This window comes from Electrophorus electricus, chromosome 11 (assembly GCF_013358815.1).
Source record: "Electrophorus electricus isolate fEleEle1 chromosome 11, fEleEle1.pri, whole genome shotgun sequence".
Lineage (NCBI taxonomy): Eukaryota > Metazoa > Chordata > Actinopteri > Gymnotiformes > Gymnotidae > Electrophorus > Electrophorus electricus.
In genome coordinates this window covers 17,031,723-17,049,104 of record NC_049545.1, presented here as the reverse complement: position 1 = coordinate 17,049,104, position 17,382 = coordinate 17,031,723, and the positions used below count along the sequence as shown (strand labels likewise).

The 17,382-nt window shown below is 36.6% G+C and overlaps 1 protein-coding gene and 1 long non-coding RNA gene across 7 annotated transcripts in view; one reads left to right on the top strand and one right to left on the bottom strand.

Moving 5' to 3' along the window:
* Positions 1-233: 233 nt before the first annotated feature.
* On the bottom strand, positions 234-5,043 carry LOC113577740. The gene is made up of 3 exons (XR_003410668.1): positions 4,954-5,043; positions 799-852; positions 234-324 (listed from the first exon to the last, which is right to left on the bottom strand). It is a non-coding gene; the product is annotated as an uncharacterized LOC113577740 (long non-coding RNA).
* A 1,830-nt stretch (positions 5,044-6,873) lies between these two features.
* herc4 (HECT and RLD domain containing E3 ubiquitin protein ligase 4) overlaps positions 6,874-17,382 on the top strand; it is a 29,612-nt gene continuing 19,103 nt past the window's right edge. Inside the window, exons 1-9 of one of the 6 annotated variants that reach the window (XM_027010528.2) lie at positions 6,874-6,962; positions 7,050-7,092; positions 11,877-12,163; positions 14,081-14,240; positions 14,702-14,778; positions 14,903-15,124; positions 15,205-15,296; positions 15,409-15,539; positions 17,007-17,167. In XM_027010528.2, coding sequence (XP_026866329.2) covers positions 11,938-12,163; positions 14,081-14,240; positions 14,702-14,778; positions 14,903-15,124; positions 15,205-15,296; positions 15,409-15,539; positions 17,007-17,167 — 1,069 coding nt within the window. In that variant the 5' untranslated portion in view covers positions 6,874-6,962; positions 7,050-7,092; positions 11,877-11,937. Of the gene's footprint in view, positions 7,093-11,871; positions 12,164-14,080; positions 14,241-14,701; positions 14,779-14,902; positions 15,125-15,204; positions 15,297-15,408; positions 15,540-17,006; positions 17,168-17,382 lie in introns of all 6 variants that reach the window. The other 5 variants (XM_027010527.2, XM_027010530.2, XM_027010529.2 and 2 more) reach the window with 5 other exon arrangements.

The following is a 17,382-nucleotide window of genomic DNA, read 5'->3' as shown; positions in this document are numbered from 1 at the left end:
TACCTTCTTTTTATCCAGAATGGCATGGTTACCTTTGCCACAACTTTGCATACCCTGTTAAAGAGAATTGGAATATTCAAAGAATATGCTCCTTTTACAACCTCTACTTGGGACTATTTATACTACTTCTTTCTAAATCTGTGGATGTTTTAGCATCACATATGACATTTTAATCCATAGTAGCTTGCTTCATTTACCTTCATTACTGAGTGTAGGTTTAAAAAGTTGGGGACTGGAAGAGACACTGTCGCCATATAATTCCCTACAATTATAGAATGGCCTTTTCCATCCAATGTAAAAATATCAAGATGCATTCTTGTAAATCTAAATAAAGGATAAATACTTAATTACATGAAAGGGCAATAATCATGTTATTTTATGGTCTTTTTACATTTGTTTGTGCTAGTTGTTTCCACTATATGTTAACCAATTCCTTAAGATGTTCTCTTATTCTGCATATATGACTGAACAGGGTATTTTGGTCATTGAAAAGGCTGAAAAAGAATGCCAACTGTTGCATTCTGAATATATTCCCTACGAGATGTGTGTGAATGCCTTATATCACTCCATATCAACAGCAAGAGACCAAATAAGACAGTCCACCCAAACAGATCATGCTAGATTATTAAATTTGACTCACAGTTTCAGATGCCTGTTTTGATATTTGAACTGAACTGCTGTTTTTTTTTTGTTAAATTCACAGTTAGTATCACTCTAAACCTATCAGCCAGTAGTTGATCACTAAAACCTATTTAATCTGATTGTGAAGAAAATACTGGCTAGAAAATATCTGCTTACCTGATCAAGACCATATGACATGCACATGATGATGCAAATTAGGCCAAAGACAATCTGCAGGGTAAAAAAGGTAACAAATATTTTTCAAAATCCCTGCTGCTTTAGTGATTAGGCATTACTATTTGACTACTTGTCATTGTTATATTTTGATACCAGCGGCAACTACTGGGCAATGCAGAATATGGAATCAGTTTAAAAAATAAAAATTAAAGAATAGTGACACCATTGAAGAGACTTCCCCAGTTAGTTTAATAAAGCATTCCAATTGATTGCATAATACTGTAACGCTGCTGGCCCGAGTGCCACAGGGCTCGGGGCAGGACGCACAGACCTCCTCGTTCATGTGGAACATTTATTAACATGAAACACACTACACGACAGGCACTCACAAACGTTGACAGTGAACATGATCACACGGTTTTACATTTAACAAAGGTGATCACACAAACGTTACGGCTGTCGTAAACAATTACAATGACGGATGGTAACGTTAAACGACTTACTTAACAGCAATGACCAACAAACACGGACATGGGTTTAAATAGACACGGCAACACTCGACAAAGCCTTTGCACTTGTGTGTAATTCCAGGGGGGCATGGTTACTAAACAGATAAACAATACACCTGTGAATTCTCCGCACGCGGCGGACCGTACCACGTGACTTGTAGGGAAGGAGCAGTATAAATATATTGTACAGGATAATAGAGTGGTTATGAAAGTGGACTTCTCTGGTGTTAAGTGATCCTTCGAATGCAGTGAATGGCGAGGAAAAAAAGCAAATAAACAGAGTTTGAAGTTCATATCAGATGAGAGATGGCAGTAGGAACAGGGAGCAGGACAATCTTCCAGATTGGGTAATCATGGAAAACAAGGAAGGAGAGTAGCATTAAACAGCAAATTAGGAAACCATTTGGAAGAAGCACTGCGAGACAAATTTATTTAAAAGGGGGAGCCATTACATTCAGTGCATATCATAATGCACTTTCAATGGAAATGTCATCTAAAATACACTTGAGTTTGCAGGAAAAAGTCCTTAGACTGTACATAAGATTTCTGGCATGAAAAGAAGCAAAGTTCCATGGAAAAATGAGCGAGGTAGAAACTGCAAAGTTGCTGTGAACCAAGATAAAAGCATACCAGCCCTGTTACAGCTGTGATGATAACCATTCAACATGTGTGCAAATTCAAAAGTGAGAAATTCCACTACTGGTCAAAAGTGGGACATATTCTACAAGAATGTAGAGGAAAAAAAAGTTGGGACTGATGCACAAGCCCAAGGAAAAAAAAGGAGATGATTGTGAACTTTTTTGAATGTGCACAGTATATATTGCCTGCAGTGGACAACAAGGCATTATGTTGGATGTGAATATTGAGGGAAAGTCAATGGGCATGCAGTTGGACATGGAAGCAGCAGTGGCCCTTGTGTCTAAAATGCTGCATAAGGGAATCCTATTGCATTTGCCCTTGGAAAACAGCAAAATGTGGCTGTTTTCTTTATCAGGTGAAAATATCCCCCTGTTGGGCCAAATGACTGCAAATGACTTTTTCACCTTCTTGACCTGATGAGGTACAGCTGACAAACTGCTGTCCTCCAGAGCAAAACTTGATTCACTCATGATTCACTAACATGTCCACCATGGATAATGTGAATGTAACTGAACTATATCACTGGCTCTTTTATTGGGTGTCCAGTACTCCTTCTATTTTCCAAGGTGTCATGGATCAAATACTCCAGGATCTTGAGCAAGTTACCTGCTTTCTGGATGACATTCTGATCACTGCAAAAATGAGAGGAGAGCATCTTAGGAAACTAGAGGAGGTGCTGAGTCTTTTGGAAATGTGAAAAGAGCAAAATGCAAATTCATGCAAGACAAAGTGGAGTACCTCGGGAATCTAAGACAGTGAGGGACTTCGTCCTATTGAGACAAAAGTTGCAGTCATTGGTCATTGTGAACACACCCAGGCCCCGTAATATTACAGATCTATGCTCTTTCTTAGGATATTTAAATTAATATGGAATCTTATTGTGTGTATATATATATATATATATATATATATATATATATATATATATATATATATATATATATATATATATATACACACACACACACACACACACACACACACACACACACACACACACATTCCAGACACATGTATTGCTATTATTGAAAGAACAGACACTTATTGCTGTTGAAGTGTCTGTTCTTACTATTACTGGGGCTTAATAATTTTAGGGGGAGGTGTGTTATATAGTGATTTCACTCCTATATTAATACTGTATGTGGACAGCTACTGGGCAATGATTAACATTAAAGTAAGAATAGTGAAGCCATTCTTATGGGTAGGGGCAGTCTCATCCTCAGGTTGTTGAATAAAGTAGTCCAGTTGTTTGAACACAAATCTAGTCTCTTTTCTGAAGATTAAGATAAGTGCAGTCAGAAAGGGAAAACTGAGTTTGGGCACCACAGCTGTAGTGTAACAGAAGGTCAAATAATGTAAAGTTACTGACAGAAGTTATAAATTTTAAAAAGGGCACTGCACACATCAAGAGGCAAAAGGATAGGTGCTACAGCAAACATGAAAGAGACTTTCAGTGGGTGGTTTTTCCAGGCTGGATAAGAGGTTCTTAAGTCTTCACCCACAATTAAAATATTAGAACCAAAATTGAGCAAAGTGGGCACTAGATACTTTTAGCAATATTGAGAATGATAGCTGAACCAGTGCCATCAGTTGGTATGTCTTTATCGTGGAACTGGACTGAGACTGCATGTTTGCAACAACAATACTTCATTAGTTTTGCTTTATCATGAATAAAACTGTTCAGTCAAAAAGCAGAAAGTCCAATCAAAGTGTACAAGTCCAACCTGCTAGATTAATATTAGTAACAGTAATCTTCACCACCATTAACTGTCACCAACACCTCAAATTAAAATGCAATCATAAGGACAGTTACATTATTTTATTATCTGAAGTGTTTAAGCTGAGCCCTTTGGTGGAGTGAAGGACTGGGTTAATAGAAGTAACCTTCAACAGTGAAACTGGCCTAGTAAGCAATAAAATCTGGCATCTGATGCCTTTCAACCCCCAACAACATAGCCATTTATATGTGTAAGTTGGAACAATAAGTGCTTAGTATTTAAAGATTATAACTAATGAAAAATAAAACTAAGTTTTATCTCACAAAGTATTCTAACAAGTACATTTTTAGTTTATTTTTAAAAGCCAAATCAAGAAACAGAAATGTTGATACACAAATTTGTTACACCATTTACAAAGGAAATTAGTCACAAGTATCAGTAAAACAACAATACCTGTGCTGGCCAGCCCACTAGGTGACCTAACCAAAAAGGTTAAACCTTTAAGTTAAACCTTTGTCCACATTTCCATGTGAATGTTGTTGGATTACCCTTATAACTGAATAACTGAAAAAATGAATAGGTCTGGCATCAATACAGCAGTATAGCTCACCTCAGCAAAAATTGGTTTCACTGTAAATTGGGCCACAAAAATCAGTAAAGGTGCTATCTACACAACCAAATTTCTGCACCCTTGCCACTACATAAACATAGACAAAACAAGACGAGACAACAGCTATCTTATTTGCAGGGTAATTTCTTGAGATGCTTGAATATATATATAGGCGTATATCTTTTTAAACAATAGTCTACCTGTTTGTCTCCTCCAAAACTTAGTTCCGGGGACTCGAATTTCACGTGCGTTCTCGACATTTTTGAACAGGTCGGAGCGTATGTATTCCGTCCATTTAAAACGAAATATATGAATAGAACGAATATTCGCGATAGATATGGCATTTACTCCTCTTTTAATTAGGAATACGACCTAATTTAAACATTAGTTTGGAACACAGTTAACAACACGCCCAATTCCATTTAATCAGAAACCACAATGACAATGGCTACGTTTTCCATTCAGTTTTTTATGAAAATTGACTTAGTGCTCGAAAAATGTTTGTCGAGATAAGCAATGGAAAGTAAAATTCTATCTTAAAAACAGACGTTGTCTATATCGACAAACATTTTAATTGCTATATTTATTTCTGCGGAAAACAAGCAAAAAAGTGTTACTCTTAAGTAAAGCCCCAGTTCGTTCAGTTAGTTCGTTAAACATTTATACCGTTCTCACTTACCCCTAACAGGTATAACATCACTGTTTCCTTGCGTTTGTCTTTTTCATGTACCTTTGTCTCCTCCACTGTGATTTTAAATGTGCCGTGGAGTCAGGATGGAAATAAACAAAGCCTGATCTGCAGGTTTAGCAACACCTGTGACACCTTTTACACAAAAGAGTTATGAAGTGAATCTAAACAACAGTCATTGGACATAGATAGTTACATTTTCCTACTTAAGACTTTGGTGTTACAGTTCACCAAGATTTATTCTAAGAGTTTTATTACACTGTCATCCTTAGCATAGTGGAACATGGAACATAAAACTGCTTTGTAACATTAAATGGGAAAAGTGCTTTACAGATAAAATTTAAGAAAACATTTAAACAATATAATGTTAGATCCTGTTTTAGACTGGAAAGTTGTTATTTCATACAGTTAAACACATAGTCACATCAAATGAACAGTGTTTCTGTATTGTATGTGTTACACAGATAAAATGGCATTATGAAATGAGCATCTGCAGAGTAAAACAAAATAAGGCTGATTGGCAGTACAGAATCATTGTCCTGGTGATCACAATGTACTGATAATCACAGTGCATTCTCATGAAAGCAACCAAGGAAATCAGAGACAAAAAAAAAGTTGAAGTGGACCCTATATCAGTACTTACCATACTGTGCAAAATCTTATTACACTCAAACTTGCAATTGTAATTGAAGTTATTCAGGAGAAAAAAACAGGAAGCATATTTAACAGAAATGCCTCCAACACCATAGGAAGTATTTCAGGCAGGTTGGATGGGGAACATTGGTGCACATTTTAGTCATTTTCAGGTCACTCCAGAGATGTTCTATCAGGTTCAGGTCCAGACTCTGGCTGGGCCACTCAAGAAATTCCACAGTATTGTAGAAGTCTCTCCTGTGGTTTTTTGATGGACTCTTTGCTGGGGTGTGCAACTGTATGTACTGCTGTCTTCCCATAGTAGCAGAAGCCCAGCCAACTCCAATTCTACCCCTCTATGGGTAAGGGGTAAAAGTAAGCCCTGTCACATCACGAGAAAATGTTCCCTCATTTTATTATAGTAGGAGTACAAGTAAGTGCATGGAATTTATACTCCACTACTCATGCTTCTTAAGGTCTGTCAATGTCCTGTGCTCTTTGTATTTCATAAGGTGTCATAGTCTGCCTATTAAATTATTCTGTGTTCCTCCCATGTTTTATGTGTTTGGCTACCAGAGTAATGGAACTTTACCCAGATTTGGGTAATACCCTAAACAAACTTTGCTGACTGATGCGTTTGTGTTCTGTCTTGTCTTGCTCCCTGGTACAGGTTCATATATATTCAGATTCATGTCCGAGCACTGCTGGCTAGATATTCTTGGATGGTAGCCTATTCTCAGCCTAGCAGTCATAATAACATATGTAAAACCCCCAGTAAGCCTTCTGATAAACTTATATTAGCTAAACACCCACGACAATGTATGTCACTGTCAGTGTTATTACTGAGTTATTATAGAATAATGTGACACATTTTGTATGCTGGCTAATGTGCTACAGTCTGTACACAGTCTGTACACTGTAGTGCAATTATAAGTCTACTTATGGTCATACAAATGATCAGGGAAAGCAGGTATAAGTTGGTGTTTTTTAACATTTAAATAATTCCAATTGTGTTGTAAATAATAAATAAAATAAACTTAAATGCAAAACAAAATTTAGTAGGTAAATGGCCAGCATTGCAAATTATAGAATTTATAGATTTTTCGCTTTTGTAAAAGACTAATTTAAATTAATTGGCTGTCTTATAATTTATAGACTAAATATAATGGACTAAATTATTAAACGTTCTGGGATACATATATAGTGTTCAAGCACGAAATGACTTTTTACAAGCCTTTTGGTTGCTCATAAGGAAATCTCAACGTCATATCCTGGATATGAAACGTCTAGAATGTTTCAGAATATTGCAGTACGTTCGCGTGCCTTCCACATGGGAAATTAGTGACGTCATCGCTAAGTAGATAAAGGTATTTTGAGCATTTGTTGACAGCACGGAACTGCTTCGTACGCGTTGTAAAAATTTGTTTAAGACGTTAATTTTTTTTTTATTGTAGCTACACTATTGAGAACAAATAAACTGGCTGCCTCTATCAACAGGTAAGCAAAATGCTGCTTTTTCGATTTCTCACCAAAGCATGAATGCTGCACGAGACAGACTGAGCTTCTGAAGTACTAATAGTAGATCGCTACCAATATTATTCTTATAAAACATGCTACGGGAAGGTAATGGTCTTACATTTAGCTAACTATCAGCTAGTGAAGCTGGCTACTACATAGCTAGCTATTTTTCTAACCTAATGCCTTGTGCAGATAGCTAGCTAAGATAGCTTAGGTAGCTAACATTATGTGACATATTTGGTAGCAACGATATCAACAAATTTTATTTCCTCTGCTGCTGATGGCAAATATAGGTAGGGTACGTGATTTGTATTCACCCATATAATCTCAAAAGCATCCCGTGTTAAATTTATTCAGTATTCGACTTATTAGTTAGCTAACTAGCTACCGGCTACTCATTTTACGTTCCGACTGGCTCTGGGAATGCCCTTTGCTATTTAGCTATTTGGATAGCTAGCTAGATATCCAGAATCGCTCGGAGTTAGCATAGAATGTTGCGTTTCAACACATTCACATTTATCGCTACTCAGCAAGCCGAGCAGTGGTAATTTACATGAATGCTAGCTAATGAGTGATGTTTCGATACCGTCTCGCTTTAGTCTAGGAAATTGTAGAAGCCTTTTTTTCATTATTCGTTGTGTCCTGGCTTTTCTTAACTACCTTAACCTATGTTATGTAGAGCGAGGTTATCAATTGGCCTTTCCACCAAATTCTCGAAGTGTATAATGTAGAGACAAAATTGTGAAGTCAGAATGCATTATGCATTTCAACGGGTCGTCATCTCTGAGGCAGAATACAATTGACTTTTTCACTGTTTCATTAACAAGGCGAAAAGTGAATGGAGAGTTAATATGTGGAGTTGTAGCTTTTCTTTGACATCTTTAAATGAAAGGGAAAAACAAATGTAAAGATAAAGAGAATGTAGAAGGCACCTTGCTTCTTTATTTATGTTTGAATAGTTTTTGCTCGTTACAGGGGTTTTCACATGGCTACTTTGTGAACACGAATTATCCTGTTCTGTTAATGCACGTAGTCAACATTCTGAACATGTTGGATGTTAACATATTTGTCATAAATATCTGATTTGTTTAAACGTGCATCTCTGGTTACATTTTGATGGGTATGCATGATCTAGTTTAGTGCCATCTCTGGTTTTGCTGCAACTGTGAAGTAGCTAGTTATCTAGATTTGTTACACACAAAATAGTTAACATTGCCTATGAGGAGTGGTAATTGTTCTGCCATTAATCAGGTAAGTTACATACTACACCTATGTTCAAGAATTATTATTTTAGACTAATATTAGCTAGTAGTTTTATTGTAGATAGCCAGTATTAATTGTTGGCTTATAATATTGGAACTTTATGATGACATTAATTTACATTTAGCTGACACTTTTTATCCAAAGCAAGTTACAGTTATGACCCTGTTTATTTCCTATTTTCCACATTGCCACACTTCTCCTTCTTTGTGGTGTTCTCCCTTTCACTTGTGTCTTCTTCCAGTCCCTATCAATGCATGTACAAATAACCCACTGTTTCATTCTTCAATAATTATTGCATCCACATTGAATTCATATTATGTCCAAGTTGTGATCAAGTTCTGTAGTGTATCGTCTTTGGTTGCACTCTCATTAAAAGCCTTTTGCTTACAGTGGACTTGACTTGCGCTTGCATCCAGCTGCAGGTTTTACTGAAAAGCCTGTTGAAAGAGCTCTGGTTATAGGGGACATGTGAAATTAACTAGGCCTTTAGGGACACCAGCAGCAGTAGCTAACTGTATACTAGGGGCCAGGGCACCAGACATTGTCGGTAATCTTAAGATCTTAGCCAAGCATAGGTTCTCTAAGAGTCATTCACACAGGAGCTAACAGTATATACCTTCGCCAGTCAGGGATTACTAAAAATATGGCAGAGATGTGTTAATTAGCGATGCTGTAGTATGCGCTGGTCCCATCCCAATGTGGGGCAGCGATATAACGTACATCTGGTTATGTTCACTGAACTGCTGGATGTCCAAGTGGTGCACACAAAACAATGTGGGCTTCACAGATAATTGGATCACATTTAAGGGCAAGCCTGGCCTTTTACGGCAGGATGGTATCCATCCTACTATGGAGGGCGCTGCTCTCCTTTCTTGTAACATAAGCCACAGTCTTATGACAGACCTAGTTAATCTTTGACAATCTAAAGCAGAGGCCAGGCAGCAGACAGAGGCTAAACCAACCGTCTGCTGATCACTAAGACATACTACCCCACTCTTATGCCAATCTAGACCATTCCCTCATTTCACTGTCACAGCACATCCCCCTCCTCAACTCCTCCCTGTGTCTGTCTGTCTGTCTCTCTCTCTTGGCCACACCCCTCCTGTGTATCACACCTGTTGTTTTTCACATTGTTAAGATGTGTATTTAAGGTCCTGTTTAGTCTGTAGTCTTTGTTTAACCCATGTATGCTGTATTTAGTTACATTTACGGCATTTAGCTGACGCTTTTATCCAAAGCATCTTACAATTATAACTGAGTACAACTAGAGCAATTGAGGGTTAAGGGCCTTGCTCAGGGGACCAACAGTGGCAACTTAGCAGTGGTGAGGCTTGAATCAGCAACCTTCCTATTACAAATCAAGTACCTAAACCACTGTGCTACCACAGCATTAATTATGATGAGGAGGAGGATTACTGTAATTATTATTAATCTAATATTTTCTGCTTTGCACAGTGTGGACCAACAAATAAACAAAAACCCCACTATTTTTGCTGCTCATCCCTTAGAAACATGGGCTGCTATTAGCAAGCTAACAGGCATATTTATTATCCACCTATGTAAGAGGAAAGATATAAACATTTTAACATTTCAGCAATTTCTTGAACACTGTGGTAGCTTAGTTCTTTGAGGGAAACCATGCACTGAAGATTAATGTTAATGTTTCTCAAGGATCTTTTTAAATGATGACTCCTTCTCTATTGTTAATATGTGCATAAACATGATTGAAAGGACTTCATGTTTAACATATGTGGTGTGCATCAGCTCATTAGCTTAACAAGACCACTAGGAATGGAAGTAATATTTTTATTCAGCAATAAACACAGAAGATTGCATGCTTCATTTAGTTTGCAAGCATTTCAGATGTCAGATGTCTGTTAACACTTAAGTGAAAGATGATGTGCAGTCCATGGTGGTATAGTAAAACTTGATTTGATTTTGTTCATGTATTTACCATATTGCCTATATTCTTGTGTACACCAGTAGTATATCTTTGTATTTGAATTACACTGTGGTGTAGTAGTTTTAATACTTTTAATAGATTGTCAGTTATAAAGGATAAAATTCATTTGGGCACCACCCTGATTAACAGGGTGCCAATTTGATATGTGATTATTTCTTGTCTACTGAACGTTAGAATATCACTCTCGACTGACAGAGTTAACTAACCTAATCTGACTAATAATTTGGGGGCGGGGGGGGGGGGGGGTGCATGGCATTCCTAGTTCATGCATTTACAATAGCACTTGTGTTTGCGATTTGGGGAAAAGAATTTAGGAGATACAGTAATTCATGAATATATAGGATCCATGAATCAATGAAACAAAAAAAAAAATCATACACTTAATACTTACTCCTGGTCTCAGAATGAGGTTTGTAAAACAAACCCAGGGAGGGGTGGAGCAAGTGGATAATCAGTTTAATTACTTTATTAATTTCTAGGAGTTACAAATGACTAACTTTATTCTCTAATTGCTTCATATAGGATTTCTAGTAAACACAACTAGGAGTGATTAACAATTTGTTTACAATAAGCATGAGGTAAGCAATATACAAATGAGGTGATCTGGGTGAAACAATACAAATGAATAAGAAAAAAGTAATGAGCAGAGTAATACAACAACAGACATGTCAGAATTTGGAGATTATATTAAAATAACCATACATTACTGGTTGATTATCACTTGACATTGTAGTAGTATATTAAATGCCAAGTGGTTACTCTATGAATCTGTGGGATGAGAAAGTTGGTTGTCCTGGTAAGAATTTGAGTCTGATGGAATTTATGGTCACAGTTTCTTGAAATATAACCTGGCTGGTAAGAGCTTTTCACCTTCCCACCTCTCGGTTTATGACCCCTAAGGAAAAGGGTTCGAGGGTCAGAACGCCAGGCCATCTTGATAGATAGGCTGTTTATGGCTTTGTTGTTCAACCTCGAAGCACCAGCCAATCCTGGCTGTGCTTCGTGCTATGGAGGTCACAGTTTCATCAGGGGAGTAAAATTTGTAGTCTATCTTCCCTACAGTGTCATGCTGACACAAAGTAAGCATCCTTTAAACAAGCTTAGTTACATGAAGGTTGAAGTGTGAAACAATGGCAGTTGAAGATGTGTCTATAGTATAGAAAAATCTCAACTTCTGAAAGGACATAATAAAAGCTGGAAATCTTGGGGAAGTGGAGCTGGAGAGGGGGCCATTAGTACTCACATAACAGCTCCCGCATGCAGATGTTATCTTTAAAAAAGTCTTTGTGCCCTTTCCCCCAAATCCACAAACAGTTTTTAGTGTTTTGCCTCCAGTATACAGGGTTTTAAATGAAACTATGGCTATGAAGTTAAACTGCATTATGCCATCTTCATTTTAAAAGATGTCATCATTTTGCATTAAACAGAAACAGATTTCTGAATTCCAAATTTAGTTTTCCTACTGTATAGTTATTAGCTGTGAAAACCCTGAATTTGTTCTTGCTGTTGATAAAATGTTTTTGTTTAACTAGAGCAGCTGAACCTGTTGAGGGAGAAGACATCCACAATTGAAAGAAGAGCCTTAAGGGGCAGTAGCCATGCTGTGTTGGGGAAATGCCTCCTATGGACAGCTTGGACTGGGTGGCATTGATGAAGAAATTGTAGTAGCGCCACGCAAATGTGAATTCTTTAATGGGAGGGTGGTGCGTGACGTAGGATGTGGACAAAGACACACCGTCTTCTTGCTTGGAGATGGAACTGTGTATACATGTGGCTGCAATGACCTAGGGCAGCTGGGCCATGAAAAGGCACGCAAGAAACCAGGTAAAGCAGTTAATGTATATCTCAGTTGTTTTATACAGATGTAAACTCACAATGGCTATTTTGTTAAGTGTACTTTTTGTACCATGTCTTTTACTTTGCCATACCTTTTTTCATACTCAGTAGTTCTCTGAAGAGAACTAATGATCTTGCACTGTATGTGATATTTCCAGTGACCCATTTTATCAATGATATGTTGTGATAAAGGCTGACTGAGCAAAGTGTGGAAGTCTTCAATAGAACAGGTGCAATATTACAAGTCCAATTTTTCAACAGAAATCATGCATGGAAAAGTGTGGAAATATTCAATAGCACAGGTGCAATATTACAAGACCGAATATTTCAACATAAATCATGCAGTTATTAAATTTTAATCATAAAGTGTGTTTTACAGAGCACAGACACACAGAATTCACCCTGGACCACTCTTAGGGTGAACTAATTGAAGGTAAAAGCATTGCAATATACTGATTTGTTCATCTGTAAGTTGTAACTGTAAGAAATGGAGGAATTTACAATGTGTAGCAATAGAATGGTGATGTACTTTTGTCCATATTATACAACCCTACTTAGTCTGTAAGGCTCTTTCAACTCCACTATTACAATACACTAACAAGCCAATGCTTAAACATGTGTAATTTGTAGAGGACCTTTTTATTTGTAAGATTTTTTTTTTTCTAACTACCTTACTGATTCACTTTACCGATGAATGAAACAAGGCTAGTTTAATGTGTGTTCTTTTTGTTTATTTATTGAGCAACGTAAAATATTGAAAAATGCAAGTCTGCTGTATATTAGCATTGCATAGTATATCATTTGTTTGTTATTGCATTATTAATCTTTATGCTTTACTGATATCACATAAGGTAACAACACTCAGATTTGTTTTTATGTATTCTGATGGAAAAAGGAAAACATACCATAGAAGATTTAGAGCTTATAAATCTTTGTATTGCTTTGTATTGAACTGTCTTCGATACAGCTTTTCAGGATCTAGGCCCTTGTGTTAAAATGCTTCTGGTAACTGGTCAAAATTTGTGGTGGACCTAGGGTGTTAAAGCCACCTTACGCTGCATTTTATTAATTACATAGGGCACACATGCATTTATCACCATTTGGTTAATTTGGTGGACAAAAATGTGCTTGCGACAAGGTAGGTGGAGTGATAGAGCGGGGCATGTGACATTTAAAATCTGTCAGTGCAGTGGCAGATTTTGTCTTGAAGCAGAACCTGTGCTACCTCATCCTCAGACTTGCTCAAATGCAAATGCAACATGGTATTTCCCTAACTTTAAGCAGGAACATAAGGACGTGTCCAGTTTCTTGTGGGATTTTGACCACAAACAACACTGCACTAAAATATATTCTAGTTACTAATTAAATAAAATTGCTTTAATAATTTTTTGTTGGGAAAAATTATTCTATAGTGACCATTAAATGGGAATTAGACAGTTGGTATTATGCACAGGAAATTATAAAACCTAATTTAAATAACTTGTATTGCAATTATGTAAATGTTTTATTGTCATCATAGTAAACAACAACAACAATAATAATAATGCTTCAAGTGCCATATTTTGGTATGGTAGCTGTATACTTCCTTGACAAGTATGTTTGTTCCCTAATTTGTAAAATGTTTGTAATTGCATTGCTTTGCATCTGATTAGTGTGTCTCTGTTGCCAGTCATATGCCTTATTTCTGCACTTGGAAATGTGTCTGTGAAAAATAGAGCCCTCAGTTTCATACAGGCCTAATTGAATCTGTTTAACACCTGTATACTAAGGACCTGTATGGAGTGTGGGTTCATTGTGCATTATCCAGTGACTTCTCAAGATAAGTAAAATAGTAAGTTAAATATTTTATATGCCCCAGTCTCTTAAAAATATTTTAATATGTTTTTGTTTAATGTGTTTATGTAGAGCAAGTTGTTGCACTTGATGCACAGAACATTATAGCAGTGTCTTGTGGCGAGTCCCACACTCTTGCCCTGAATGACAAAGGGCAAGTGTTTGCATGGGGTCAGGCAACTGATGGACAGCTGGGCCTTACCAACATAGAAGATTGCATCCGAGTGCCCAGGTGAGGCACGTCCCTCCATTTCTATGGAAACACCATATCAGTGAGGTGAACTTTATACATGTTACAATGCAAAATTGCAAAGAGTTAACAGACAAAAGTGTAGGAAATACAAGTACGTGTGCGCAATACCATATGGACTTGTCTATATCTAATTTCTGACTTAATGGGTTTTAATTTTAAACCTTTAAGCACATTCAGTTTAGTAAGTAAGTTTAGTTAGTTCTTCCATAAAATTGTTGTGGTGAATAGGTGAGTTTGGTGGGAGGTGATTAAGAAAAATCATTAGTTTGCCTGTAGAGAGATTTTATTTCAAGTGATCAAGGAACCAGTTCCAGTTCCTAATATATGTACTTGTATTTGCATTCATTATAGTTGATTTCATTTGGATTTAATGAGCTAATTAAAATTAATGAATAAATAAATGAATAAAAGTAAGTTAACATGAATTTCTTCTACTGTAGAACAGTCAAATGCTTGTCAGAGGCCCACATTGTCCAGGTCACATGTGGATATCGGCATTCCCTTGCTCTCTCTAGAAGTATGATACTCAGTGTTCTTTTAATGTCTTTTTTTTTTAAACATATAATTAACATAATATAATTAAGACCCATGTTAATTCTTCATCCACTGATATTGACTTTTTTTTTATCTCCCCTCTTCAGAAGGACAGATCTTTTCCTGGGGCCAAAACAGATATGGTCAACTAGGACTGGGAAAAGAAGGAAATGGTGTCTCTACCCCACAGGTCATCCAGTCTTTACTGGGCATCCCATTTGCTCAGATCGCTGCAGGAGGTGCCCACAGCTTCGGACTCACGCTGTCTGGGGCTGTATTTGGTTGGGGGAGAAACAAGTTTGGCCAGCTAGGTCTGAATGATGACAAAGGTAGTCAGTTGCTTAATTTAGTGAAATTGTCATACTGAATAGCACAGCAGCTATGAAAATATGTGCCTGTTCTCTTGTAGATCGATGTTTTCCTTCCTTGCTGAAAACACTCAGGTCCCAAAAGGTTGTTTACATATGCTGTGGAGAGGATCACACTGCAGCACTGACAAAGGTAAGCATCAGTTCTAATGTTCTAATGTGTGTGTGTGTAAATGTCAACTCATAGTATGGCTGTTTACTTTTGGAATACATGTTACCATTGTTACCAACTCTTATTACTTTAGGAGGGGGGTGTATTCACGTTTGGAGCTGGAGGGTATGGCCAGCTGGGACACAATACTACAAACCATGAGGTTAACCCCCGGAAGGTTTTTGAACTCATGGGGAATGTAGTTACACAAATTGTATGTGGTAGGTAAGTATAAAACATATGCCTTAATTAAGCTAAATTTTCCAGGTCACCTTTGGACCTTCATGGGGACAAATTTACTGGTATTTAAAAAAGAAACGTGTGGGGTATTCCATGTCAACTCAATTAGGCCTCCGAGTTCATATAATTGATTTTCTTGTAAAAAAAAATAATCATGATATAACTTTTTTACATTTATGAGACCTTGCAAAGTCATCTACTCCAAATAATTTTTAGTTATGAATTTTTTAAAGCTTTTTAGTTTTTTAAAATCTTATTTATAATTCATAATTCAAACTATTTGGAATAGAGCTGTATCATTTTGCAAGGTCTTTAATAGGGGTTTTCATATGATTTTTTTTATTTATTATTATTATTATTTTTTTTTGTTTCCCGAAGAAAATCTATTGAATGAACTGGGAAGACTAGGTAAGGTGGTATGGAATGACCCATGCATATTTCCATAAGCATGACTGGTGTGCATGCTGGCTTTGATGTGTCGGTGATGATCATGCCTGCCTATTAGTACAGGGATACACATTCTGATTTAAAACATTAAAAGTATGTTTTGCCCAAAGCTCTGTTTCATACTAGTCTTTGATGTTTTTTTTATTTATTTGATATGTAAGAGGTATTTTAATAGACACTGCAAACATGGCTAATCTAGTACCAGTGATAATTCTTGTATTGAATCCTACACTATTACTTCACTAAGAGGAGAAAAAATTGGCATTAATACCACTTTTAGAGATTTGCTGATATTTTAGAAAACTGGTGATTCTTTTACCCTCCATCTAAATATCTAAAACTGATTTTTTCATAACAAAGTATGATTTGACTTATTCTAGTGTATATGTGGATAATTCTGCTGATCCTAAAGTTGTGGAACTCAAACCTTTTGGAGTGATTTCATTTTTACTTGATGATATGATTTATTTACTTTAGCTGAGATAACTCTCTTCATTATCAGCTAACATTAAGTTAACAAGACTGTTAGCTAGCTAACTTGCATAATGTTGACATTGTCAATCATACTTGTACACATACTGATGTGAGTAACCAGAGCTTACTTTAAAATTTATATGGTTTAACATTAGTAGTGCATTTTTTTAGTGGTGAATCTTTCTTACCTGCTGGCAAATTGATGTGTACTTTGGCCTTTTAGAAAAGTTGCAGCTTCACCAATAGCCTTACGGTAATCAAAGAGCATGACACTTGAAGACAGTCCACCAACCATAACAATTTACTTGTCCATCCATCATTTACCTCTATCTGTTTTGTTGATATTTTAATGCAAGCAACAATATTATCCTGTAAGTGTCATTAGATAGCTTTTATATCATCCTGTGTCCATTTGCTTTCATTTGCAGGATGGTGGTATGGCATTATCCTGGAGCCCTGGTTTAATCTGCATTTTAATCTTAAAGTTTCAAATGTTCTAAAATGTGATAATTATTTCTATTCATATGTAAGGCAGCATAGTCTAGCTTTCATCCCATCCTCTGGAAAGATTGATTCTTTTGGACTTGGAGGAAATGGACAACTTGGCACGCGTTCCACCTGCAACAGGAAGAGCCCTGCCCCTGTCAAAGGCCAATGGAGAGTATACAATGACTCCACACCAATAGACACAGGTAGGTACATATAGTGAGGACAACTTGCAGCAGTGGAGTTTGATTCAAAGGTTTTTACATGTAGCACATTTGTTAGTTATATATTACATATAACTAACTATACATAATTTTTCTGGAAATTCAAAGTCAAAATTATTTTACCTAATTTTGTTATCCACAGATTCGTTTTTAGATATTATGTTTTGGATATTAGTTTAGATTTATGATCTTTTTTT